The following is a 27,315-nucleotide window of genomic DNA, read 5'->3' on the forward strand; positions in this document are numbered from 1 at the left end:
TCCAACTTTGATTTTTTTAAGTTTATGAGCCACCCCAAGTCCGTCAAGATAGTCATTACCCGGTCCCTCTGTTCTTTGCAACTTTGGGCCGAGTTGCTTACGATGAGAAAGTCGTCTAGGTAAGGGACTATTAATATATTTTGTTCCCTTATGTGGGCCATCATTTCCGCTATTACCTTCGTGAATATTCGAGGAGCTATAGAGATTCCGAACGGAAGAGCTCTGTACTGAAAAAATCTTAATTGTCCTTTTATGGGAACTGCCAATCTCAGGAATTTTTGAGACTGATTGTGGATGGGCACATGATAATATTCATCGGTTAGGTCTATCACGACCATGTAGCAATTTGGAAACAAGATTTTTATGGTGGACTTTATTGTTTCCATTTTGAATTTGTGATTTCTTACGTATTTGTTTAGGTTTTTTAGATTTATAATGGTCCGAAAGGACCCGTCGGGTTTTGGTACTAAAAAAAGAGGGGAGAAAAACCCTTCTACTTCCTGAGGAGGGATTTCTTGAATCACAGATTTTTGCAGTAGGGAAATGATTTCTTTCTCTAAAGCTGCTTGTTCTGCCACTGAAGATCTTATTTTCGTTTCTATGTACTTCCGGGGAGGAAAAGAAATAAAATCTATTTTTAGACCGTACTGTATGATGTTTAGAATCCAGGTGTTGTTGGATATTTTCTCCCAGGCGGGAAGGAAAGATGTGAGTCTTCCCCCTACCGTAGGCACAATGTCATTTGGCGGGTTTTTTGTCACGAGAGGTATTGCCAAAGAGGTAACCTCTATCCCTTCTCCTGCCTTCTTCCCATTTATTCTGCTCCCTGGGGGGTCTGCGGAGGAAAAATCTCCGATTCCGAAAGGACTGCCTGAATGGGGCTGGGCCCAAATTTGGAAACCCTTTCTTTTTGTCTCCTGCTTTTTGGAGAATGTCATCCAGGGTCTCTCCAAACAGAAAATTTCCTTCACACGGAATAGAACATAGCTTCAGCTTTGTCTGGAGATCCCCAGGCCAGCTTTTGAGCCATAAGGTTCTTCTGGCTGCGTTGGAGAGAGCAGCGGCCTTATATGTTAACCGTACGGAGTCTGCCGAGGAGTCCGCCAGGAATGCTGCTGCTGCTCTAATTGCAGGGATAGAATCCAGTAATTTATTCCTGGGTAGCCCGTCTCTAATTTGACTCTCTAATTGATCAATCCATACCATCAGAGATCTGGAGGTGCAGGTAGCCGCAACAGTAGGCCTCAAGCTACCCCCAGCCGATTCCCATGCCCCTTTAAGAAATGTGTCTGCTTTTTTATCTAAAGGGTCTCTGAGGGTACCCATGTCCTCGAACGGGAGCGCAAATTTTTTCGAGGCTTTTGCCACCGCTACATCCAACTTTGGTGCCTTATCCCAGGAAGTGGATGCGTCATCTTCGAAGGGATACTTTCTTTTAAGCGAGGGCACTGAAGAGTTTCTCCTATCTGGTTTTTCCCATTCTTTTTTAATTAGGGATTGGACATTGGGATTTAAAGGAAAGGTTTTCCGTTTTTTTTGTCCCAAGCCACCAAACATAACGTCTTGGGCTGTTTTGTCAGGTTTAGGCTCCTCCACCCCCATAGTAGCCCTAACAGCTCTCACTAAGGCATCCACTTCCTCGAGTGGAAAACAATGTCGGCCTGAATCTTCCTCGGAGGAGGATAGGGAGGAGTCAGAATCGTCTGAATCTGCGTCTTCAGATGAGGATCGGACAGAGTGGGATTGTACTGTTTCCTTTACTTTATCCTTTCCTTTTTTGGAGGAAGATACAGCATTCTGAACCTCAGATCTAATGATATTTTTCAGCTCGGATGCAAAGTCGGGAGTCTCCTCACATAGCACACGCTGGATGCATGATTTGCAAAGCTTTTTGTCCCAGGCTACTGGTAAAGCTTTGTCACAGATGGGGCAGGATTTGTTTTTCCTTTTCTCCAGCTTCTTCTTTCCCTATTAAGGGAGAAGAGGGAGCCCTATTATAATACATTCACGAAGATCAACTCACCATTCGGACGTGCAGGCAGGTACCGGTTCTGGAGGGGGCCCTGGGTCTGGAATGGAAGGTTCCCGAGGAGGTGAACTAGTCTTCGCAGCAGACCTGCTGCGCTGTGTAGAACGGCTGCTAGACCCACTCCTAGCGCTCTTAGGGTCTGTCTTCTTATGGTGCTGCTGCCTAGGCTGCAGCTCCTGTGGATCGCTGTCCTCCATGATTTACAGGGAGATGGTGCGACAACTGTGTGTGCACCATCTCCCTATTTGTATTTGGCGCCACCTCCGGCGTTCCCCCGCACTTCTGGCCCTGCGTCACGTCCAGGGAGAAGAGAAGCTACCGCGCATGCGCGCGGCGATGACCCGGAAGTCCTGCCGCATTTCCGGAGCGGCGGCCATTTTAGTACACCCGGAGCGTGCACTTGTCGGCACAGAAGCTCCGGGTGATCCAGCGCCCCTTCCTCTCGTCAGAATCGGCGGCGTTCTCCCTCCGCTCACCCTGAAGAACCCCTCGGTTCCAGCGGTGGCGGCTTCGGGAGCCGGACAAGCCGCGGCAGGAGCCTCCTCGCTGCCGGTACTCGACCGCCCGGTCCCGGTCCATCGGTCTTCATAACAGGTACCACCGGAAAGAGGTTCCCTGTTCAGGGACAGGAAACCAACTGATGCGAGGGAGAGGTACCGCCCTTTTATCTGTAGGTTTCCTGTCCATGAAGGGCGGATCCCCTCTCTCCGTAGTGCTGTCATGGGAGACCGAGAAACATTCTTTTACATGACCACAACTGAGGGACCATGGGCTGGCTGCTGTGCTGAAAGAGTGGAGTAGATTGAATATGACAAACTGCAGGACTGTGAGTGACGTGAAGGCGAAGAGGTTATGGTGGCTTGAGAAAAAAAATATGATGTGCTCGGTGAAAATGAAACAGCAAGCATCTCCACTTACGCAACAGGTGACGGATTCTTACTAAGGCTGTGTGTACATGTTGCGGTTTTTTCGCGGTTTTTCCTGATAAAAACCGCAAAAAAAGCATACAATATGCATCCCATCATTTAGAATGAATTCCGCATGTTCTGTGCATATGATGTATTTTTTTCCGCGAAAAAAACGCATTGCGGTAAAAACCGCAGCATGTTCATTAATTTTGCGGGTTTTTTTGCGGATTTCTCACTACAAAATGCATTGGGAAGTGTCCGGAAAAAAAGCCGGATTACTCACCGGTAATACTCTTTTAGTGAGTCCACGACAGCACCCTACAGGAGAGAGGGATCCGCCCCACAGGAACAGGAAACCTGCAGAAAGATAAAAGGGGCGGTCCGCCTTTCCTCCTCAGTTTTGATTTCAGAGTACCCGGAGGACCGCCAGTATTAGGCAAATATAATTTATTTCATTTTCAAACTCATTTGCTCATGTATGATTAAAAGAATTTTACTCAATAGTTAGTACTATATTAACCTAGGGAGGGATGTAAGAGGGTGCTGTCGTGGACTCACTAAAAGAGTATTACCGGTGAGTAATCCGGCTTTTTACCCCTCGCCACGACAGCACCCTACAGGAGATCTTTCAGAGACCATCACCTAGGGGGGGGGGGACCACCGTGCTGAGGACAGTCCTGCCAAAGTCTAGGTCAGAAGTTGACGATAGGTCAAGCCTATAGTGGTTATAGAAGGTAGAAGGATCTGACCAAGTTGCCGCCTTACATATGGTTTCTATTGGGACGTCTCCTCTTTCGGCCCAGGAGGATGCCATAGCTCTGGTAGAGTGCGCTGTTATGCCTTCCGGAGGGTTTTCTTTCCTCGCGGAGTAAGCCAATGTGATAGACTCCCTGATCCACCGGGATAGGGTGCTCTTTGTGACTGCATGACCCTTCTTGTGACCCTGAAAGGATATAAAACAGAGCCCTACACTGTCGCCAGCTACTGGTCCTTTCAATGTATTTTAAAACTACTCTTTTAACATCTAGAGTGTGACATTTACATTCCTCAGGAGTGGAAGGGTTACTGAAAAAGGTGGGTAGGACTATTTCTTGTGACCTATGGAATTTCTTCGCTACCTTGGGAAGATAGGAAGGGTCTAATTTAAGAATCAACTTATCCTGAAAAGTTAGCAGGAAAGGTGGATCTATAGAAAGAGCTTGGATGTCACTGATTCTCCTAGCTGAAGTCAGTGCTACCAAAAGGACAGTTTTAAGTGATAAATATTTAATGGATACTGAATCTATTGGTTCAAATGGAGGATCTGTTAGGGCTTGTAGAACTAGATTTAGATCCCAGGGTGGAATTCTAGGTATATTAACAGGATTTATCCTTTCACAAGCCGTGATAAATCGGGATACCCATCTATTTCCTGCAATGTTATGGCCATAGAGGGCTCCCAGTGCTGATACGTGAACTTTTAACGTATTTACAGCTAAACCTAGTTCCCTCCCTTTTTGAAGGAATTCCAGGATAGACTATCGGAATTTCTGATGTGTTGGGAGATTTATGGAACTGTAGGAATTTTTTCCAGATTTTTGTATAAATTTTCGTAGTAGAGCGTTTTCTACTTTGGAGGAGTGTGTCAATAAGTCCCTCGGAAAACCCCCTTAATTTTAGCATCTGCCTCTCAAATTCCAGGCCGTCAGATGGAGATTGTCCACCTGGGGGTGGAGAAACGGACCCTGGAAGAGAAGATTGGGTGTCGAGGGGAGGACCCAAGGGTTCGAAACCGACATGGCTTGTAGGCATGAGAACCATGGCCTTTTGGGCCAGAATGGTGCTATTAGTACAACTCTCGCTCCATCCTCCCTGATCTTCCGAATGACCTGTGGTAACAATATTATCGGAGGGAAGGCGTACGCTAGACTGTATTGCCAAGGGATTTGGAAAGCGTCTAGAACGTCCGGATGATCTGCTAACGATAGGGATGCAAATTTCTGGACTTGCCTGTTTTGTCTCGTGGCGAAGAGATCTATTTGCGGACAACCCCATAGGGATACTATCCGTTTGAAGATATGATGGCTTAGGCACCACTCTCCCTGCCTTAGGGTATGTCGACTTAAGAAGTCTATCTGCTGGTTGTTTTTCCCCCTTATGTGAACTGCAGTGAGGGATAATAGATGTTTTTCTGCCAAATCCAGAATTTTTCCAGCGGAAGACATCAGAGTCTCTGATTGAGTACCTCCTTGTCTGTTTACATAAGCCACTGTGGTGGTGTTGTCTGAAAGGATTCGAACGTCTTTTCCCCGGAGCTGTGGGAGAAAATGACATAAGGCGTATCTTACTGCATTTAGTTCTTTCAGATTAGATGAGTTGTGGCATTCTTCAGTGTCCCATAACCCTTGGCAAAAATCATTTCCCATATGAGCGCCCCATCCATGAGGACTGGCGTCAGTGGTTATAATATGAGATGGTGTTATTACCCATGGAACACCACTCATCAAATGGTTAGAATCCAGCCACCACGTTAAAGAAGATAAAACTTCCTGGGACAACGTTATCCTTGCATTTAAGCTAAGTAACCGTCTTTCCTCTTGGAGGATTTGGTGCTGCAGTGTCCGGGTATGGTATTGTGCCCACTGGACTGCAGGTATACAGGAAATAAGAGATCCCAGTAATGACATGGCTTTTCTTAGGGTCATTTGTGGATTATTTATTGCTGTTGTGACTTTATGTCTGATGAGTGAGATTTTTACCTGAGGGAGCAGACATTTTTGAGTTATGGAGTCTAGATGGAACCCCAGAAACGCTTGAAGTGATAGTGGAGTCAGTCTGGATTTGTCGATATTGATTATCCAACCTAGATCCTGTAGAGATGAAACTGCATGAGCTAAACGATCAGCACATTGAGAAAATGAGTTTCCGATGACTAAAAAGTCATCCAGGTAGGGCACAATTAATGTCTCTTTTTGACGAAGATAAGCCATCACCTCTAGAATCACTTTGGTGAAAATCCTTGGCGCTGTAGAAAGGCCGAAGGGCATGGCTGCATACTGGAAATGACAAATCTTGCCTTTGATTGCCACCGCTACCCTGAAGAACTTCTGGTATCTGTCATGGATAGGGAGATGGTAGTAAGCATCTTTTAGATCAATGCCCCCCATCATACAGTTTGGAAAAAGTAACTTTATGGTGGATTTTATAGACTCCATTTTAAATGTATCATTTTTAATAAATGAATTAAGCTTTTTGAGGTTTAGGATGGTTCTGAATGAACCATCGGGTTTGGAAATTAAGAATAGAGGGGAATAGAATCCTCTAGTCTCTTGTCCTTCCGGAACTTGGACTAAAACCCGTTATGATAATAGGGTTTGGATTTCACTCTCCAGGGCCTCTTGTTGTATAGGCGAGCTGAGAGATGTTATAATATATGATTCGTGGGGAAAGCGAGAGAATTGTAATTTTATTCCATCTCTGATTATATTTAAAATCCACGAACTAGTTGTAATATTTTCCCACTGGGGAGTGAAAAATTTTAATCTGCCCCCTACTGGAATGGTTATATCCTTAGTATTTGCTGTCTTTTGGGGGGTTGGGTCTTCTGAACATGGTACCTCTTTGTTTATCTTCTTTAGGGAACCATGTTGTCGACCTGTCCGTCTGCCTTCTCTTGCCGAATGGCCTTCTCTTAAAGGCTCTCCTATAAAAGGGAATAGATGTATCAGGAAAAGCCTTTTTCCTGTCTTTTGCCTTTTTGAGTATGTCGTCTAAGGTTTTGCCAAAGAGGAACTCACCCTCACATGGGATTGCGCATATCTTAGATTTTGATTGTGCGTCCCCTTTCCAGCTCTTCATCCATAATGCCCTTCTTGCATTGTTTACCAGACCTGCGGATCTAGCCGCTAGGCGGAGAGAATCTGCAGACGCGTCCGCCATAAAGGCTGCTGCACCTCGTATTAAGGGAATAGCTGCTCGTAATTTTTCCCGTGACATTTTATTCTCAATGCTTTGGTCTAGCTGGTCAATCCAGATGAGCATTGACCTGGCGGTGCAAGTGCTCGCTATTGCTGGCTTAAATATGCCTGTAGTTGCCTCCCAGGATCTTTTAAGGGACGACTCGGCTTTGCGATCTAGAGGGTCTGAGAGTAACCCCGCGTCTTCAACAGGCAATGTGGATGGCTTAGAGGTAGAGGCAACAGCTGCGTCAACCTTAGGGATTTTGGTCCACGTAACTCATCGTCACTAAACGGGGATTTCCGTTTTGACGCAGAGGGCAAAAAACTTCTCTGATCTTGTTTCTCCCACTCTCTTTTTATTAATGCTTTTACTGCTGAAATAACTGGAAAGCATTTCCTTTTTCTCTCCGCCAAACCCGCAAACATTATATCCTGCGTGGTTTGTGCGCCCTTTGTCTCCTCACACCCCATAGTGTCTCTTATTGATTTCACTAGATTATCCACACTTTCTAAGGGGAAACATGAACGTCCCTCAATTTCCGAAGCTGATGATGATGATGATGATGAAGAGGCTATAGAGATATCTGAGAGTACAGCTTGTTCACTATCAGAGTCTGATGAGGGCGTTGGCCATTTGGATTTACTTTTTTGTGATTTATCCTGTGACATAGTTTTTAACTCTTCCCTTATAATGGCGCGTAAGTCCGTAATGGACACCGCTGCTCCTTGTGTGGTTTCTGCTATACAATCTTTGCAGAGTTTTTTGGGGTATGTGTCTGGTAGGGGCTGGCTGCATAAGGCGCATTCCTTATGTTTAGTTTTTTGCCGTTTTTTGGCCTGGTCAAAATTAAGACATAGCGAGAGGAGAAAGAGAGAGAAAGGAGGGAGACGGCGTCAGCTTAATAGGCAGAGTTTATAAACTCACCCAGTGAAGCTTTTTATTACCGGATCAGACGGCCGAGATCCTTTGGATTTATCCACAGTGTCGCTCTTTTGACCGGCATCTGATGATCCTCTGCTGGAGCGGTCCTTGGTAGGAACTGGTTCTCCTGCTGCAAGATCCATGGCACCTGGAGATGACATCTTGCATCGCAGGTAACAGTGGTTAGCCAGCTTAAATAGAGCGCCATTTTCTTTTTTTTTTTTTTTTTTTTTGTAGCGGTACTGCACATGCGCGAACTCGCGCCACCCCCACCGCTGATCTCGGCCTGCTTACCCCGGAAGTTTAGCATCTACTTCCGGGGTGAACTTACTAATAGCGGACAGCACTCGCGGTGCGGCCTTCTCCAGACCGCCATGCAGGGAACTCCTGCCACTCACCCTCCGCCGGGCGAGGATCACGCTGGAGCCGCCGCATAATGCAGATGCCGGGCGGCTTTCTCCGGACCCGGCCATCTGTATGCCTCCCAGACGAGGAGGGAGCCGTCTAGCGGAACTCCCCCGACGCTGCTTCCAGGCTGCAGCCCCTGCCGTTCTGCAGATACTGCACAGGCGGCGTACATGCCTAGGTATGTCTGTAGCTTCTTAGCGTCCTGTCGTTCCCGCAGGAACAGGAAACCTAAACTGAGGAGGAAAGGCGGACCGCCCCCTTTTATCTTTCTGTAGGTTTCCTGTTCCTGTGGGGCGGATCCCTCTCTCCTGTAGGGTGCTGTCGTGGCGAGGGGTAAAAACGTGGCAATAACGCATCAAAACCGCGGCAAAAACGCATGCGGTTTTCTTGCAGAAAATGTCCATTTTTCTCAGGAATTTTCTGGGAGAAATCCTGAACGTGTGCACATAGCCTAAGTGGTAAACAAGTGGCGGTTCTGCGGCTGGAGACCTGTGTAAGAATACTTGCCACAGTGAAGGAGGATGAAGCAGCTTATGCAGTTGATGGGATGCTTGGGGAGGGCCGCCAATCTGCATGTTAGTGCAAGGAGATTCCAAGACTAACGCATATTGATCGCGCATGTGCCAGTTCATACATGCAGAAGTCAAATTATTGCAATTTTTGAATAAGCCTTTGTTTTAAAGTTGGCAGATGACCCAACTCGTGTTATCTTCTGTGGTCTCAAAAAAGGACCACGCTTTGCAACCCTTGCCGCCCCTGCGAACTGCAGACCCATGATCGCTTTTGGCCACAGCCAGAGTTATGGCTGAGGATACAGTGCTTGTCGTGATTGCATCTCTACGTGTATGTGCGGCAAGCTGGAATGTAACCTCCTCGTCGTGTGTTCAAGGCTCTTACATTCAAAGGACAGGAAACCAAACTGAACGAGGAAGTGGGAGTTGCCTTTTTATTTTGTGCTCCAGGCTTCCTGTCCAGTAATAGGGGCAGATCCTACTCTCAGGTGTGATGTCATGGGTGAGGGGGAAAAAACAAAAAAACAAAACAGAAACAACAAAAAAACAACGTTCATGTGCTGAGATAACCCTATAAATGTGCCCCTGCTATGTACTGTGTAATGGCTGTGCCTGACCTGAAATCACTTTCCCTTTAAGTTTTTCTTCATTCTAGGGAATAAAAAGAAGTCGCAGGGTGCTAGGTTGGGCACCATATCTGTCATCCAACATAAGTCTTTATAACATACTTGACAGTATGAAAATGTGTCAAATTTAAGTTTAGACTGTAAATATAAGACAAAAATTACCAAATCTGCCTAGCTTTTCCCTATTCTGGCAAAAACATGAGGATCATGAAGCGTGCATCCTCATCCATCTACTCCAAATTCCTTATAGGTGATTAAGTGCATCTTCCAAATTGGACAAATCTTTAATAACTTCCCAATAATACTCATACCTATGTTAAGGAAATATTTTATTCAACACTTATTTGTTAAATCATAGCATTACCTCTGCACTGAGCCAAGAAAAGAAGCAAGTTCATAAGAAATCATTTTACATGTGATATAGAGCATGATGAATTATAATTAACAATATTTAATCAAGTTAATATGAAAAATGTCACAAATATGAGCTGTAATGTTACACAAAATATACAATAATCTTAATTCCAGCAGTGGCATATACTTAGAAAACACAGAAACATTACTAAGCTGTATATTTGTGCTCTGTAGTTTGACATCAACAAGCATTGTTAATACAAAGGCATAGGCACAAAAGTTATCAGTCAGCTAAACAATCACTGTGGAGAAGAATGAAATAGAAGCACCGATAGAAGAAGCACCGATAGAAAGGAAATGTGACATATTTCTGTATCACCCAGTTTAAGGAGATTGATTACGCATACATGGCCAACTTTTGAAGATAGATAGTGCTTGCCGAATAAGTTGCAGAGGGAAACGGATACATGGAGCGTGCCGGCTGATCAGCGCCGCAGCTGCATGTGTCACTGTCACAGCACATGCATGGAGAGCCTGTTTGTTGGGCTCTCCATGCATGTGCTGTGACACAGCCGCGACACATGCAGCTGCGGAACCGAACAGCCGGCACGCTCCATGTATCCGGGTTCCCTCTGCAGCTTATTCGGCAAGCACTATAGCTTACAGAATAAGCAGGGACCCGAAGAAATTTGCTCAACTCTAGTGATGATGTGCCGTGAAACACAGACTTTCAAGTTACTTTCTGTACCCAGCCAATTATATATTTAAATTACCACATAAAAGGTAAAGGAAAAACCCTTCTATCTGAAAAGAAACGGGTCAGAACATATCTCCAGCAGGAAATGAAACCTTATCTGAGTATCAGAGTCCTTACTTTCAATCACTATGTGCAGTACTTTAGTTGAATGCTCCCCGAGGCAAACAATCCCTTTTCCTGATCTTAGGACAGAAGTTCCTCTTGACAGCATTGGCTGATCAGGATAACAAGTCCTGTAGTTTAACATGGATTCTAACTAGGCCTTTCAAAGTTACAGCAGCATGAATGAAGAGAACATTTTCTTCTACAAACAACTTATCTAGATAAAACTTAGGATAAAATAAGAAAACAAAAACACACTACAGTCTACTGTAAAATGCCAAGTCTGCTGTCACTGTACATGATGGCAGACTTGTGAATTGTCACAGCGCACGCACTACATGCTGTGAGGATTCTCTGGTGTCAGTGCGAGGAATGACAGTCCTGTGACCTCAAGTATGTGATATGCATACTCCCTGCCAGAATCCGACTAGACTGTTTACAGCATCGCGCAATACACTTGGTTTGAGCGTACTGGAAGCATTTTAGTAGGACTCTGGCCTGGAGTATGTATATTACATACTTAATCATAAGACTGCCGTTCCTGGCACTGACACCAGAGAATCCTCACAGCGCGCAGTGCATACGCTCTCACAGAGTGAATGCAGACTTGTCGATTTAGACCGGACAATCCCTTCAAGCAAATACAAAAAGGATGGGGAAAAATAAAAAAAATATATATATCTATTTTGCTACTGCACTTGTCTAGCTTTTTTAGGACCCATGTTGTCAGCACATTCAAAACTACAATTCTCAGAAACATTAATATCAATATTTTACTATAAATTCAGAAAACTCAAGTGCACTTAAAGGGGTTGTCGATTACTCAAGATATTGGTGACTGACAACCTGCACCCCCACCGAGCAACAGTTCCAGTGAGAGATGGATGTACACTGTGTGCAGACATGAAACAGCACCACTCCATACACTGTAATGGCTCAGGTTCTATTGGGCTCTCTATTGAAGCAACTGAGAACAGTGACTATAAAGTGTATTGAGCCGTGCTGTTCCAGGTTCACATACTGTCTTCAGATGACAGTGGTGTAAAAAGCCAATTGGCAGGGCCGGGGTGATATAGGTTGAAATCCGACCAATCCTTGAGACAGGTAATTATCTAAAAAGTGGACAACCCATTAAGTAATTCTAGTGCCGTGCCCAAGACATCGGCATTTCATGCTTTTTGCACAATTATAGCTTTCCTCGGTCAGAATTCTGCTTTATAACATGCTGCATGCTAGTAAATCAGCATGTTCAACATGACAGGCTTTGTCTACTTAGACCATGAACTATGATCTAACTTAAAAATGGCACAAAAGTCAGTGAATAAAATACAACCCAAAAAGTTAGTCCTAAAGAAGGCAACTTTGCTATTTTTTTAGAATAATATCCCTTTGCATTTTAAAAGGCAACATATTTACAATAGTTACAAAAAAATAATTGAAGATGAAGGCAGATTTTTATTCATATGCCATCTCATTAACCATTTCAATTCCCTTAAAGTTTTCCTACTATAAGGAGCAATATTATAAAAAAAAAACCTACAGGATACCATAACTTTTTAATTGCTGAGGTCCAACTAGCAGAAACTCCATGACTTGTAAAACATAGATTACCAGTTTATGTTAACGTACCCTCTATACATATGAAAAAAAAAAAAAAAAAATTGCTATCCTGGGAAACTACCAATGGGATATCTTCCCTTTTGTTTGTGGGGGTCTAAAAGGTTACAGGTATCATTTGTTTTGTATGGCTTTGTAACAATAGATTTTAATATTATGCATATAGGATCTTTATCGCAAATATTGCAGTCTAATAAATGTAATTTCCAGACTACCAAATAGCTGTTTTAGCATTTAAGAGCCGTGAACAAAGTTATGTGCAATAGTTTCTAAACATAGACTGTCTAACCGTGTCTCATTAACATAGCATATGGCCACATCATTTGAGCGGGTCTCTGTGGTTGTAAACTTCAATAAAGTTTTCAGTCTTTGGAAAGGGCCACAGATCTGGTCATTTTCCATTGTGCTCACTGGAATAATAAGTAAAAGTTTGAGAAATTTGCCCAGCTCATTGAAAAATTCCTTAACTTCAGGACTAACTGACTTGTAAAGGCCTACAGCTTCGGATAGAGAACTGTAGCTGTTTTTGTGAGCAAACATTTCTAACTGGACCTTTAACATACGAACATTGAATTCTGGATATTTAGAAAGGACTCCAAGTTTTTGCTCAATAACATTGTCAGATTCCCCTTTGCCTGCACAAAGCAAAACATCTTCAAGAATGCAGTATTCCATAAAGCCTTGTTGGAAAAATTGGTTGTCCAGCTGAGAAACTATTGCATCGATCATTCTGAAATACTCCGTTTTAAAGTAATCCTCTTTAGTAACTGCAATTTGTGATTGCGCTGCTTCTGTATTTTGAGAGCACAGTGTTGGCTGTGGAATGGATAAAGGTGACAGGTTAAGTTTTGTGACAAAATCTTCTGCTTGTCTTAGGAAATCCACCACAGGAGCTTCTTGGCGTACCCTTGTCAAAATTTCTTTCACCATCTTTATTTTTTTCAAAGTGTTCAACATTAGCCTGTTCTGGTCATCAAAATTAATGTTCAGAATATTTAACGACTCCAGTACTGCCCTCACAATCAGCAAGCTCACAATTGTATTGCCGTCGATGAACTCTAGTAACAAAGCGTGAGCTTTTACACCGGAAACACCTGCATGTGCTTGCATTTCTCTTAGACCATCTATGATCAAACCATAGTGCTGAATTACAGTATTTATCAGGGCTAAGTTCACATACCAGTTGGAAGAACGTAAAATCCTTGTATGGGACGGAACATTTGAGGTTACCTCAGCAAATAAAAATTTTAACTTTGACGTTTTGCTAAATAATTTGCAGAGGTTGTTTACAGAATATACGGCCTGTTGCAATATCGGGCTTGTATGGCTAGCATTTCTTGCTAAAAAATTGCCGCAAGGAGCTCCACAATGGACAAACCTGGCTAAAGGTTGCTTCTGTTTCAGCAAAGTCTGAGACTCCATGTAGCTAGAAGACGTGACAGATGATCCCTCAAATGAAATTCCTCTTAGAAGATCAATGGGCAAAGAATGTCGATCAAGAATATCTAAGATGAGATTTGCAGCAGAAGTACCAGTGTCCTCCATCGGATCAAGAAATCCGATAAATTCCTCTTGAGGGTGCATGTCTGAATCCAAGTATCGCAAAAAGAGGCTCAGTTGATGCGACTCTGAATTTTGAATGCTGTCTAATATTATGGAGTAGTACATTGAACCTTGATTAACTTCTCTTGTGATTAAAGATGTGATTTCATTGCTCATTAAGCCAATTATTTCATGTTGGATTTCGTGACTAGTGAAATTTTGATTAGTCATGAGCCAGTATTTAAACACATCATTGTCTTGACCTAAAAACTTTAGAAGTTCAAACAAACTCTCTTCAATTGATTCGTGAGTCTGAAACGTGTGACCTCTATGAATCAAAAACCGTATGGAACTAATCAGTTTATTCAAGCATAGGGTTGGAATAGCCTGTCTAACTTTTCGTTGCTGTTCCAAAGCAGCTTCTCTCTTCTGATTCTGTAAGGCATGCATTAATTTCCAAGTGGCAAACTCATGGCTTTTAGACTTTTGATGAGAACCAAACTTTTCCCGAGCCTTTTTCCAATTCGAAAATCCTACTGCTGTAAATACTGAATCCCTTCTCCTGGTGGAACCCAAAAGGCCCATGCTCTCAGCTTTTCCACAAGTAAAACAAAGAACGCCTTTCAGCTGGGGGTTATAGTGAAGCCATGGAAAATCGGTGTACCAAGCACTCTGGAATCTTAGTTTCCTGGTTCCAAAACACTGTGGGGGGACAAGTTCTGCAGATGGCTGAAATGGCTTATCAACATCAAAAAATTTGGTCGTGTTTTCATCTATCGGACAATGGTAACTTGTGCTAGAATCCAATACTTCTTCGGCAAAGGCATTCAAGCTGATATCAGCTTCATGGGAATGACTGCTTGACTGCGTAACATCATCACTGTAGAGACCAAAGCCTTTTAACCAAGCCTCTTCGCAGCTGTCAGCTTCATCCTCGTCTTTAATTTCTTTCTTAATTATCTCAATATTCACTGGGCAAAATCTTTTTTCCTCCACTGCTATTAACTCATCATCGTTTGGACGTTTAAATGCAGGGTAAACAGAATCCTAAAAACAAACAAAAAGTTATTTTTGCTACGCTATTTTAGGATGTTACAAAAACCTTTAATGTTTAGCAAAATGTTCCATATACTTAGAATGAAGGTGCAAGACTGCCTCAACTTCAACTAACCACTGAGTGATATACCAGCAAAGCTCCCAGATATATTATCGACGGTGACATTGACATAGTCTGGCCAAGAGCAGTTTTACACATCCAGGTTTAGCAGTCCTACCCCAAACTTGACAGCCTTATAGGCCCCCATTGATCTAATACTGAAGATCTTGACCTATCCCAAAAGCAGGTAAATAATATCATGGGACTTAACTACTCAATTAACACCTTCCCGACATGTGACATACATGTACTTCACACTCCAGGTGCACAAGTATACATATGCAAAAAATGCTGGGTTTAATACAGCCAGCATTTGCATGTAATAGCAGCAATCAGAGATGAGGTAGTGTGGAAAAAATGCTGCAAAGCAAGAATACTTTCAAAATAGAAGTGTGTGATTATACAGTGGGGTTGTGCGTGTGTGCCTGTCATTATATGGTGGGGCTGTGCATGTGTGCCTGTCATTATACGTTGGGGCTGTGCATGTGTGACTGTCAGTATACAGTGGGGCTGTGCATGTGTAACTGTCAGTATACAGTGGGACTGGGCGTGCGTGCGTGTGTGTGTGTCATTGGTGCATTCACTCAGTGTCATTCTATGTGACTGCAGACTTGTGAATCTTCACATTGCTGGCAGTGCTGTGGTTATTCGGCAGGGTGTGTGACTGCAAGTTTGTGATTTGCATACATGCGGTCATATGCCGACTAGACTTGCATAGCCTAATGCAACTTTATTAAGCAAGGCCAGAAACAGTCTAGTCGGAATGTGGCTGGGAACATATATATTGAATGCTTGCATTCACAAGACCACCTGTCCCCGATGCCGGCAACAGAGAATCCTCACAGCGCACAGTGTGCACGATATGAGGAGTCACAGACAGTGACTGTAGACATGTAGCTTAAGATCCAACAACTTAAGAATGGGCAGTGTGTGTTTATACAGTGGGGCTGTTTGAGTCTCACTATACAGTGGGATGTGCGTTTGTCATTAATTATACAGTGGGGCTGTGAGCCTGTCTGTCATTATATATGCCCGCTCTATATGCAACAAGCTCCATGTGATCCACGATCTCTTTACTTCCCGAAACCTTTCCTTGCTGGCCCTCACTGAGACCTGGCTGACCCCCCCCTGACACGGCCTCGCCTGCAGCACTGAGCTACGGTGGCCTCCAATTTACCCACACTCCTCACTCTGGCAACAGACAAGGTGGAGGAGTGGGTGTCCTTCTTTCTAAAAACTGTTCCTTCAACCCTATCCAACCCCCACCCTCCCTTCTTTCGAGGTTCAATCTGTCCGTATCTACTCTCCCTCCAATCTCCAAATGGCTGACATATACCGACCACCGGGCTCAGCCACTGCCTTCATCGACCAATTCTCCACCTGGCTTCTTCACTTTCTCTCTGCTGACGTCCCCACCATCGTCATGGGTGACTTTAATATCCCTACTGACACCAGCCAGCCACCTCCAAGCTACTGGCCCTTACTTCATCCTTTGGACTCATCCAGTGGTCCTCCACAGCCACCCACACAGACGGACATACACTAGACCTCATCTTCACCCGCCTCTGTTCCTTATCTAATCTCACAACCTCTCGATTCCCCCTGACCACCATCTACTCACCTTCTCATCCTTGTCCTCCTCACCTGCCCCCCCATGTCCAGCCATTACCACATCCTCGCAGAACCCTCGCACATCTAGACATTCACAGACTCTCAGACTCTCTCTTACCCCTGTCCTCCATATCTTCACTCCACGACACGGACAGCGCCACCGCTTTCTATAACCCCACCCTCACATCAGCCATCTCTTCAACCTATCGCTATCTTCTGGCACCTTCTCCTCGGCCTTCAAACATGCCACCATCACACCCATCCTCAAAAAAACTAACCTTGACCCAACTGCTATATCCAGCTACCGCCCCATATCACTGCTCCTGTTTTCTTCAAAACTCTGAGCAGCATGTCCATGCTCAAATTTCCTCCCACCTCTCATCTAACTCTCTCCTTGACAACCTCCAATCTGGCTTCCACCCCCACCACTCCACCGAAACTGCCCTGACATAAATTACTAATGACTTACAGCCAAAGCTAACAGACAGTTCTCTATCCTCCTCCTTCTTGACCTGTCCTCTGCTTTCGACACAGTCGATCACTGCCTACTGCTACAGATTCTTTCTTCCCTTGGCATCAAATACCTTGCCCTGTCCTGGATTGCCTCATACCTTTCCGACCGCACATTTAGCGTTTCCCACTCCCACACCACCTCCTCATCCCGCCCTCTCTCTGTTGGAGTCCCTCAAGGCTCTGTCCTAGGGCCTCTTACTTTTTTCCCATCTATACTCTTGGCCTAGGACAACTCAAAGTCCCACGTCTTCCAGTACCACCTGTATGCGGACGACACTCAGATCTACCCCTCTGGCTCAGATGTCACCTCTCTGCTGTCCAGAATCCCGAAGTGTCTGTCAGCCATATCCTCCTTCTTCAACTCTCACTTCCTAAAACTCAATGTAGACAAAACCGAACTCATTATCTTTCCCCCATCTCACGTATCCCCCCTACCTGACCTATCTATTATGGTAAACGGCATCATGCTCTCTCCCGCACCTGAAATCCGCTGCCTCGGGGTAACTCTCGACTCTGCCCTGTCCTTCAAACCGCATGTCCAAACTCTTGCCACCTCCTGTCGCCTCCAACTCAAAAATATTGCCAGAATCCGTTCCTTCCTCAGCCGACAATCTACCAAAACTCTTGTGCATGCCCTCATCATCTCCCGCCTCGACTATTGCAACACCCTCCTCTGTGGCCTCCCCGCTAACTCTCTTGCATCTCTCCAGTCTGTCCTCAACTCTGCTGCCCGGCTAATCCACCTTTCTCCTCGCTACTCCCCTGCTTCTCCCCTCTGCAAATCCCTCCACTGGCTCCCAATTCACCAACTAATCCAGTTCAAACTACTAACATTGATCTACAAAGCAATGCACAACCTATCCCCTCCCCGTATCTCTGAACTAATCTACCAATATCTTCCCGCACGTAATCTTCGATCCTTCCAAGACCTCCTACTCTTCTCCACACTTATTCATTCCTCACACAACCGCCTCCAAGATTTCTCCTGAATATCCCCCATCCTCTGGAATTCCACGCCTCAACACGTCCGACTATCGACCACCCTCGGCTCCTTCATACGGAACCTGAAAACCCATCTCTTCAAGAAAGCCTACAATAACCATTCTGCCGCCTCACCATCGCCAGAGCCGCCGCCTCGCCACCGCGAGAGCCGCTGCCTCACCCCTACCTTCTGCCTCTTCCCCACTATCCCACAGAATGTAAGTCCGCAAGGACAGGGTCCTCTCCCCTCTGTACCAGTCTGTCAATGTAAATTTGTTTATTGTAAACGATATCTATAACTCTGTATATAACCCCTTTCTCATGTACAGCACCATGGAATTAATGGTGCTATATAAATAAATAATAATAATAATAATAATACAGTGGGGCTGTGAGCCTGTCTGTCATTATACAGTGGGGCTGGGTGTCTGCCTTTCATTATACAGTGGGGTTGCGTCTGTCATTATACAGTGGGGCGGTGCATGTGTGTGTGATTGTCATTATACAGTGGGGCTGAGCATGTGTGCCTGTCATTATACGGTGTGGGTGTGTGTGTATATATATATTTTATCGCATGCTTGCAGTCACAAGACCACCCGTTCCCGACGCCAGCACCAGAGAATCCTCGCAGCATGCACAATATGAGGATTCACAGATCGTGACTGTAGACGTGTAGCTTAAGATCCGACAACTCCTTTAAGGATGGGCTGCTACTCATGGGCCACTGCTGTGTGCTTACCCCCAGGCTAAAATTTGCTAGCCAACCCAACTATAGGGACACCCCCTAAATAACATACAGCAGGGTCATCTAACGCGTAACATTGCCGCTATCGGAACTAGCTCCATACATGTCCTGAGGACCTCTACCATGAATCACAAATGTAGACAAAGGGTTAATACAAAAAGGAAACCATAAACATCATCAGATTACAACAGGGAGCAGTGACAACAGCTATAGGGACCGGTCCACATGGGATATAAGCTCTGGGCAGCAGGCGAGGAGCCAGAACAGAGACCACCACCCACCATTAGAACACACTGTACAGAGACCATAACTTACAGAACTCCCGGCTTCCATGGCCCCAGTACCATATCCACAGATCAGGGCACGAGAGGAGCCAGGACAGAGACCACCGCCCACCATGAGCCCACCATGTGCACACACTGTACAGAGACCAGAACTTACAGAACCCCCGGCCTCCATGGCCCCAGTACCATATCTACAGGTGAGGGCAGCAGCAGGAGAGGAGCCAGGACAGAGACCACCGCCCACCATGTGCACACACTGTACAGAGACCAGAACTTACAGAACCCCCGGCCTTCATGGCCCCAGTACCATATCTACAGGTGAGGGCAGGAGAGGAGCCAGGACAGAGACCACACTGTACAGAGACCACAACTTACAGAACCCCCTGGCCTCCATGGCCCCAGTACCAAATCTACAGGTGAGGGCAGCAGGAGAGGAGCCAGGACACAGACCACCGCCCACCATGAGCACACACTGTACAGAGACCAGAACTTACAGAACCCCTGGCCTCCATGGCCCCAGTACCATATCTACAGGTGAGGGCAGCAGCAGGAGAGGAGCCAGGGCAGAGACCACCGCCCACCATGTGCACACACTGTACAGACACCAGAACTTACAGAACCCCCGGCCTCCATGGCCCCAGTACCATATCTACAGGTGAGGGCAGCAGCAGGAGAGGAGCCAGGACAGAGACCACCGCCCACCATGAGCACAAACTGTACAGAGACCAGAACTTACAGAACCCCTGGCCTACATGGCCCCAGTACCATATCTACAGGTGAGAACAGCAGGAGAGGAGCCAGGGCAGAGACCACCGCCCACCATGTGCACACAATGTACAGAGACCAGAACTTACAGAACCCCCGGCCTCCATGGCCCCAGTACCATATCTACAGGTGAGAACAGCAGGAGAGCAGCCAGGGCAGAGACCACCGCCCACCATGTGCACACACTGTACAGAGACCAGAACTTACAGAACCCCCGGCCTCCATGGTGCCAGTACCATATCTACAGGTGAGGGCAGGAGAGGAGCCAGGACAGAGACCACCACCCACCATGTGCACACACTGTACAGAGACCAGAACTTACAGAACCCCTGGCCTCCATGGCCCCAGTACCATATCTACAGGTGAGGGCAGCAGGAGAGGAGCCGGGACAGAGACCACCGCTCACCATGTGCACACACTGTACAGAGACCAGAACTTACAGAACCCCCGGCCTCCATGGCCCCAGTACCATATCTACAGGTGAGGGCAGGAGAGGAGCCAGGACAGAGACCACCACCCACCATGTGCACACACTGTACAGAGACCAGAACTTACAGAACCTACGGCCTCCATGGTGCCAGTACCATATCCACAGGTGAGGGCAGCAGCAGGAGAGGAGCCAGGACAGAGACCACCGCCCACCATGTGCACACACTGTACAGAGACCAGAACTTACAGAACTCCCGGCCTCCATGGACCAAGTACCATATCTACAGGTGAGGGCAGCAGCAGGAGAGGAGCCAGGACAGAGACCACCGCCCACCATGTGCACACACTGTACAGAGACCAGAACTTACAGAACCCCCGGCCTCCATGGCCCCAGTACCATATCTACAGGTGAGGGCAGGAGAGGAGCCAGGACAGAGACCACCGCCCACCATGAGCACACAATGTACAGAGACCAGAACTTACAGAACCCCCGGCCTCCATGGCCCCAGTACCATATCTTTTTCCTCATAGTTTGTAAGCTTGCGAGCAGGGCCCTCATTCCTCCTGGTATCTGTTTTGAACTGTATTTCTGTTATGCTGTAATGTCTATTGTCTGTACAAGTCCCCTCTATAATTTGTAAAGCGCTGCGGAATATGTTGGCGCTATATAAAAATTATTATTATTATTATTATTATTATCTACAGGTGAGGGCAGCAGCAGGCGAGGAGCCAGGACAGAGACCACCGCCCACCATGTGCACACACTGTACAGACACCATAACTTACAGAACCCCCGGCCTCCATGGCCCCAGTACCATATCTACAGGTGAGGGCAGCAGCAGGAGAGGAGCCAGGACAGAGACCACCGCCCACCATGAGCACACACTGTACAGAGACCAGAACTTACAGAACCCCCGGCCTCCATGGCCCCAGTACCATATCTACAGGTGAGAACAGCAGGAGAGGAGCCAGGGCAGAGACCACCGCCCACCATGTGCAGACAATGTACAGAGACCAGAACTTACAGAACCCCCGGCCTCCATGGCCCCAGTACCATATCTACAGGTGAGGGCAGCAGCAGGAGAGGAGCCAGGACAGAGACCACCGCCCACCATGAGCACAAACTGTACAGAGACCAGAACTTACAGAACCCCTGGCCTCCATGGCCCCAGTACCATATCTACAGGTGAGAACAGCAGGAGAGCAGCCAGGGCAGAGACCACCGCCCACCATGTGCACACACTGTACAGAGACCAGAACTTACAGAACCCCCGGCCTCCATGGTGCCAGTACCATATCTACAGGTGAGGGCAGGAGAGGAGCCAGGACAGAGACCACCGCCCACCATGTGCACACACTGTACAGAGACCAGAACTTACAGAACCCCCGGCCTCCATGGCCCCAGTACCATATCTACAGGTGAGAACAGCAGGAGAGGAGCCAGGACAGAGACCACCGCCCACCATGTGCACACACTGTACAGAGACCAGAACTTACAGAACCCCCGGCCTCCATGGCCCCAGTACCATATCTACAGGTGAGGGCAGGAGAGGAGCCAGGACAGAGACCACCGCCCACCATGAGCACACACTGTACAGAGACCAGAACTTACAGAACCCCCGGGCTCCATGGTGCCAGTACCATATCTACAGGTGAGAACAGCAGGAGAGCAGCCAGGGCAGAGACCACCGCCCACCATGTGCACACACTGTACAGAGACCAGAACTTACAGAACCCCCGGCCTCCATGGCCCCAGTACCATATCTACAGGTGAGGGCAGCAGTAGGAGAGGAGCCAGAGACCACCGCCCACCATGTGCACACACTGTACAGACACCATAACTTACAGAACCCCCGGCCTCCATGGCCCCAGTACCATATCTACAGGTGAGGGCGGCAGCAGCAGGCGAGGAACCAGGACAGAGACCACCGCCCACCATGTGCACACACTGTACAGAGACCAGAACTTACAGAACCCCCGGCCTCCATGGCCCCAGTACCATATCTACAGGTGAGGGCAGCAGTAGGAGAGGAGCCAGAGACCACCGCCCACCATGTGCACACACTGTACAGACACCATAACTTACAGAACCCCCGGCCTCCATGGCCCCAGTACCATATCTACAGGTGAGGGCAGCAGCAGGAGAGGAGCCAGGACAGAAACCACCGCCCACCATGAGCACACACTGTACAGAGACCAGAACTTACAGAACCCCCGGCCTCCATGGTGCCAGTACCATATCTACAGGTGAGAACAGCAGGAGAGGAGCCAGGGCAGAGACCACCGCCCACCATGAGCACACACTGTACAGAGACCAGAACTTACAGAACCCCCGGCCTCCATGGCCCCAGTACCATATCTACAGGTGACGGCAGCAGCAGGAGAGGAGCCAGGACAGAGACCACCGCCCACCATGTGCACACACTGTACAGAGACCAGAACTTACAGAACCCCAGGCCTCCATGGTGCCAGTACCATATCCACAGGTGAGGGCAGCAGCAGGAGAGGAGCCAGGACAGAGACCACCGCCCACCATGTGCACACACTATACAGAGACCAGAACTTACAGAACCCCTGGCCTCCATGGTGCCAGTACCATATCCACAGGTGAGGGCAGCAGCAGGAGAGGAGCCAGGACAGAGACCACCGCCCACCATGTGCACACACTATACAGAGACCAGAACTTACAGAACCCCCGGCCTCCATGGCCCCAGTACCATATCTACAGGTGAGAACAGCAGGAGAGGAGCCAGGACAGAGACCACCGCCCACCATGAGCACACACTGTACAGAGACCAGAACTTACAGAACCCCCGGCCTCCATGGCCCCAGTACCATATCTACAGGTGAGGGCAGCAGTAGGAGAGGAGCCAGAGACCACCGCCCACCATGTGCACACACTGTACAGACACCATAACTTACAGAACCCCCGGCCTCCATGGCCCCAGTACCATATCTACAGGTGAGGGCAGCAGCAGGCGAGGAGCCAGGACAGAGACCACCACCCACCATGTGCACACACTGTACAGAGACCAGAACTTACAGAACCCCCGGCCTCCATGGCCCCAGTACCATATGTACAGGTGAGGGCAGGAGAGGAGCCAGGACAGAGACCACCGCCCACCATGAGCACACAATGTACAGAGACCAGAACTTACAGAACCCCCGGCCTCCATGGCCCCAGTACCATATCTTTTTCCTCATAGTTTGTAAGCTTGCGAGCAGGGCCCTCATTCCTCCTGGTATCTGTTTTGAACTGTATTTCTGTTATGCTGTAATGTCTATTGTCTGTACAAGTCCCCTCTATAATTTGTAAAGCGCTGCGGAATATGTTGGCGCTATATAAAAATTATTATTATTATTATTATTATTATCTACAGGTGAGGGCAGCAGCAGGCGAGGAGCCAGGACAGAGACCACCGCCCACCATGTGCACACACTGTACAGACACCATAACTTACAGAACCCCCGGCCTCCATGGCCCCAGTACCATATCTACAGGTGAGGGCAGCAGCAGGAGAGGAGCCAGGACAGAGACCACCGCCCACCATGAGCACACACTGTACAGAGACCAGAACTTACAGAACCCCCGGCCTCCATGGCCCCAGTACCATATCTACAGGTGAGAACAGCAGGAGAGGAGCCAGGGCAGAGACCACCGCCCACCATGTGCAGACAATGTACAGAGACCAGAACTTACAGAACCCCCGGCCTCCATGGCCCCAGTACCATATCTACAGGTGAGGGCAGCAGCAGGAGAGGAGCCAGGACAGAGACCACCGCCCACCATGAGCACAAACTGTACAGAGACCAGAACTTACAGAACCCCTGGCCTCCATGGCCCCAGTACCATATCTACAGGTGAGAACAGCAGGAGAGCAGCCAGGGCAGAGACCACCGCCCACCATGTGCACACACTGTACAGAGACCAGAACTTACAGAACCCCCGGCCTCCATGGCCCCAGTACCATATCTACAGGTGAGAACAGCAGGAGAGGAGCCAGGACAGAGACCACCGCCCACCATGTGCACACACTGTACAGAGACCAGAACTTACAGAACCCCCGGCCTCCATGGTGCCAGTACCATATCTACAGGTGAGGGCAGGAGAGGAGCCAGGACAGAGACCACCGCCCACCATGTGCACACACTGTACAGAGACCAGAACTTACAGAACCCCCGGCCTCCATGGCCCCAGTACCATATCTACAGGTGAGAACAGCAGGAGAGGAGCCAGGACAGAGACCACCGCCCACCATGTGCACACACTGTACAGAGACCAGAACTTACAGAACCCCCGGCCTCCATGGCCCCAGTACCATATCTACAGGTGAGGGCAGGAGAGGAGCCAGGACAGAGACCACCGCCCACCATGAGCACACACTGTACAGAGACCAGAACTTACAGAACCCCCGGGCTCCATGGTGCCAGTACCATATCTACAGGTGAGAACAGCAGGAGAGCAGCCAGGGCAGAGACCACCGCCCACCATGTGCACACACTGTACAGAGACCAGAACTTACAGAACCCCCGGCCTCCATGGCCCCAGTACCATATCTACAGGTGAGGGCAGCAGTAGGAGAGGAGCCAGAGACCACCGCCCACCATGTGCACACACTGTACAGACACCATAACTTACAGAACCCCCGGCCTCCATGGCCCCAGTACCATATCTACAGGTGAGGGCGGCAGCAGCAGGCGAGGAACCAGGACAGAGACCACCGCCCACCATGTGCACACACTGTACAGAGACCAGAACTTACAGAACCCCCGGCCTCCATGGTGCCAGTACCATATCTACAGGTGAGAACAGCAGGAGAGGAGCCAGGGCAGAGACCACCGCCCACCATGAGCACACACTGTACAGAGACCAGAACTTACAGAACCCCCGGCCTCCATGGCCCCAGTACCATATCTACAGGTGACGGCAGCAGCAGGAGAGGAGCCAGGACAGAGACCACCGCCCACCATGTGCACACACTGTACAGAGACCAGAACTTACAGAACCCCAGGCCTCCATGGTGCCAGTACCATATCCACAGGTGAGGGCAGCAGCAGGAGAGGAGCCAGGACAGAGACCACCGCCCACCATGTGCACACACTATACAGAGACCAGAACTTACAGAACCCCTGGCCTCCATGGTGCCAGTACCATATCCACAGGTGAGGGCAGCAGCAGGAGAGGAGCCAGGACAGAGACCACCGCCCACCATGTGCACACACTATACAGAGACCAGAACTTACAGAACCCCCGGCCTCCATGGCCCCAGTACCATATCTACAGGTGAGAACAGCAGGAGAGGAGCCAGGACAGAGACCACCGCCCACCATGAGCACACACTGTACAGAGACCAGAACTTACAGAACCCCCGGCCTCCATGGCCCCAGTACCATATCTACAGGTGAGGGCAGCAGCAGGCGAGGAGCCAGGACAGAGACCACCACCCACCATGTGCACACACTGTACAGAGACCAGAACTTACAGAACCCCCGGCCTCCATGGCCCCAGTACCATATGTACAGGTGAGGGCAGGAGAGGAGCCAGGACAGAGACCACCGCCCACCATGAGCACACACTGTACAGAGACCAGAACTTACAGAACCCCCGGCCTCCATGGCCCCAGTACCATATCTACAGGTGAGGGCAGGAGAGGAGCCAGGACAGAGACCACCGCCCTCCATGAGCACACACTATACAGAGACCAGAACTTACAGAACCCCCGGCCTCCATGGTGCCACCGCGTCTCACTTCACCAGCTGAGCAAAAACTGCACCAGCCCTGCTGTTCCGACGGAAGCTACAAAACCAACTCACTGCCCTAAAGGACCTTTGATGATGTCACGACCATGTGATTAATCACGTGTGTGGGCGGAGACAGACGTAGGCAGCTGTACTGCTAGAAAAGATTTATGTTGTTCTTCCTGGTAATGATGAAAATGGTAGATTCTAAAGGACCTTTAATGATGTCACAGGAATTTGGTTAGTCACGTGTGTGGGCGGAGTCTGGCTCAGGAGGAGGTGCACTGCAGTTCTGTGCCGTGTACGTGTAGTATATGGTGTAGTCTTCGCCACAACTACTGTATGTACGCACACGGGGGTCCGCACTGTATACATAATATACACATAGTCCTACACACAGAGGGGTCCGCACTGTATACATAATATACACATAGTCCTACACACAGAGGGGTCCGCACTGTATACATAATATACACATAGTCCTGCACACACGGGGGTCCGCACTGTATACATTATATACACATAGTCCTACACACACGGGGGTCCGCACTGTATACATAATATACACATAGTCCTGCACACACGGGGGTCCGCACTGTATACATTATATACACATAGTCCTGCACACACGGGGGTCCGCACTGTATACATTATATACACATAGTCCTACACACACGGGGGTCCGCACTGTATACATTATATACACATAGTCCTGCACACACACGGGGGTCCGCACTGTATACATAATATACACATAGTCCTACACACAGAGGGGTCCGCACTGTATACATTATATACACATAGTCCTGCACACACGGGGGTCCGCACTGTATACATTATATACACATAGTCCTACACACAGAGGGGTCCGCACTGTATACATAATATACACATAGTCCTGCACACACGGGGGTCCGCACTGTATACATTATATACACATAGTCCTGCACACACGGGGGTCCGCACTGTATACATTATATACACATAGTCCTACACACACGGGGGTCCGCACTGTATACATTATATACACATAGTCCTGCACACACACGGGGGTCCGCACTGTATACATAATATACACATAGTCCTACACACAGAGGGGTCCGCACTGTATACATTATATACACATAGTCCTGCACACACGGGGGTCCGCACTGTATACATTATATACACATAGTCCTGCACACACGGGGGTCCACACTGTATACATTATATACACATAGTCCTACACACAGAGGGGTCCGCACTGTATACATAATATACACATAGTCCTACACACAGAGGGGTCCGCACTGTATACATAATATACACAGTCCTGCACACACGGGGGTCCGCACTGTATACATAATATACACATAGTCCTACACACAGAGGGGTCCG

At 47.9% G+C, this 27,315-nt stretch overlaps 1 protein-coding gene and 1 gene segment (V, D, J or C); one reads left to right on the forward strand and one right to left on the reverse strand.

The window, feature by feature from the left end:
- LOC138672974 (immunoglobulin gamma-1 heavy chain-like) overlaps positions 1-27,315 on the forward strand; it is a 606,081-nt gene that overhangs the window by 40,534 nt on the left and 538,232 nt on the right.
- On the reverse strand, positions 9,656-26,050 carry LOC138672960 (zinc finger MYM-type protein 1-like). Of its 2 annotated transcripts, none has more exons than XM_069761439.1 (2): positions 25,913-26,050; positions 9,656-14,762 (listed from the first exon to the last, which is right to left on the reverse strand). In XM_069761439.1, the coding sequence occupies exons 1-2, from the start codon at positions 25,928-25,930 to the stop codon at positions 12,408-12,410; spliced, it is 2,373 nt and encodes a 790-aa protein (XP_069617540.1). In that variant the 5' UTR covers positions 25,931-26,050; the 3' UTR covers positions 9,656-12,407. The 2 variants fall into 2 exon arrangements, with proteins under 2 accessions (XP_069617540.1, XP_069617549.1); XM_069761448.1 differs by lacking the exon at positions 25,913-26,050 and adding an exon at positions 19,978-19,996.

Source organism: Ranitomeya imitator, chromosome 1, assembly GCF_032444005.1.
Source record: "Ranitomeya imitator isolate aRanImi1 chromosome 1, aRanImi1.pri, whole genome shotgun sequence".
Classification (NCBI taxonomy): Eukaryota; Metazoa; Chordata; class Amphibia; order Anura; family Dendrobatidae; genus Ranitomeya; species Ranitomeya imitator.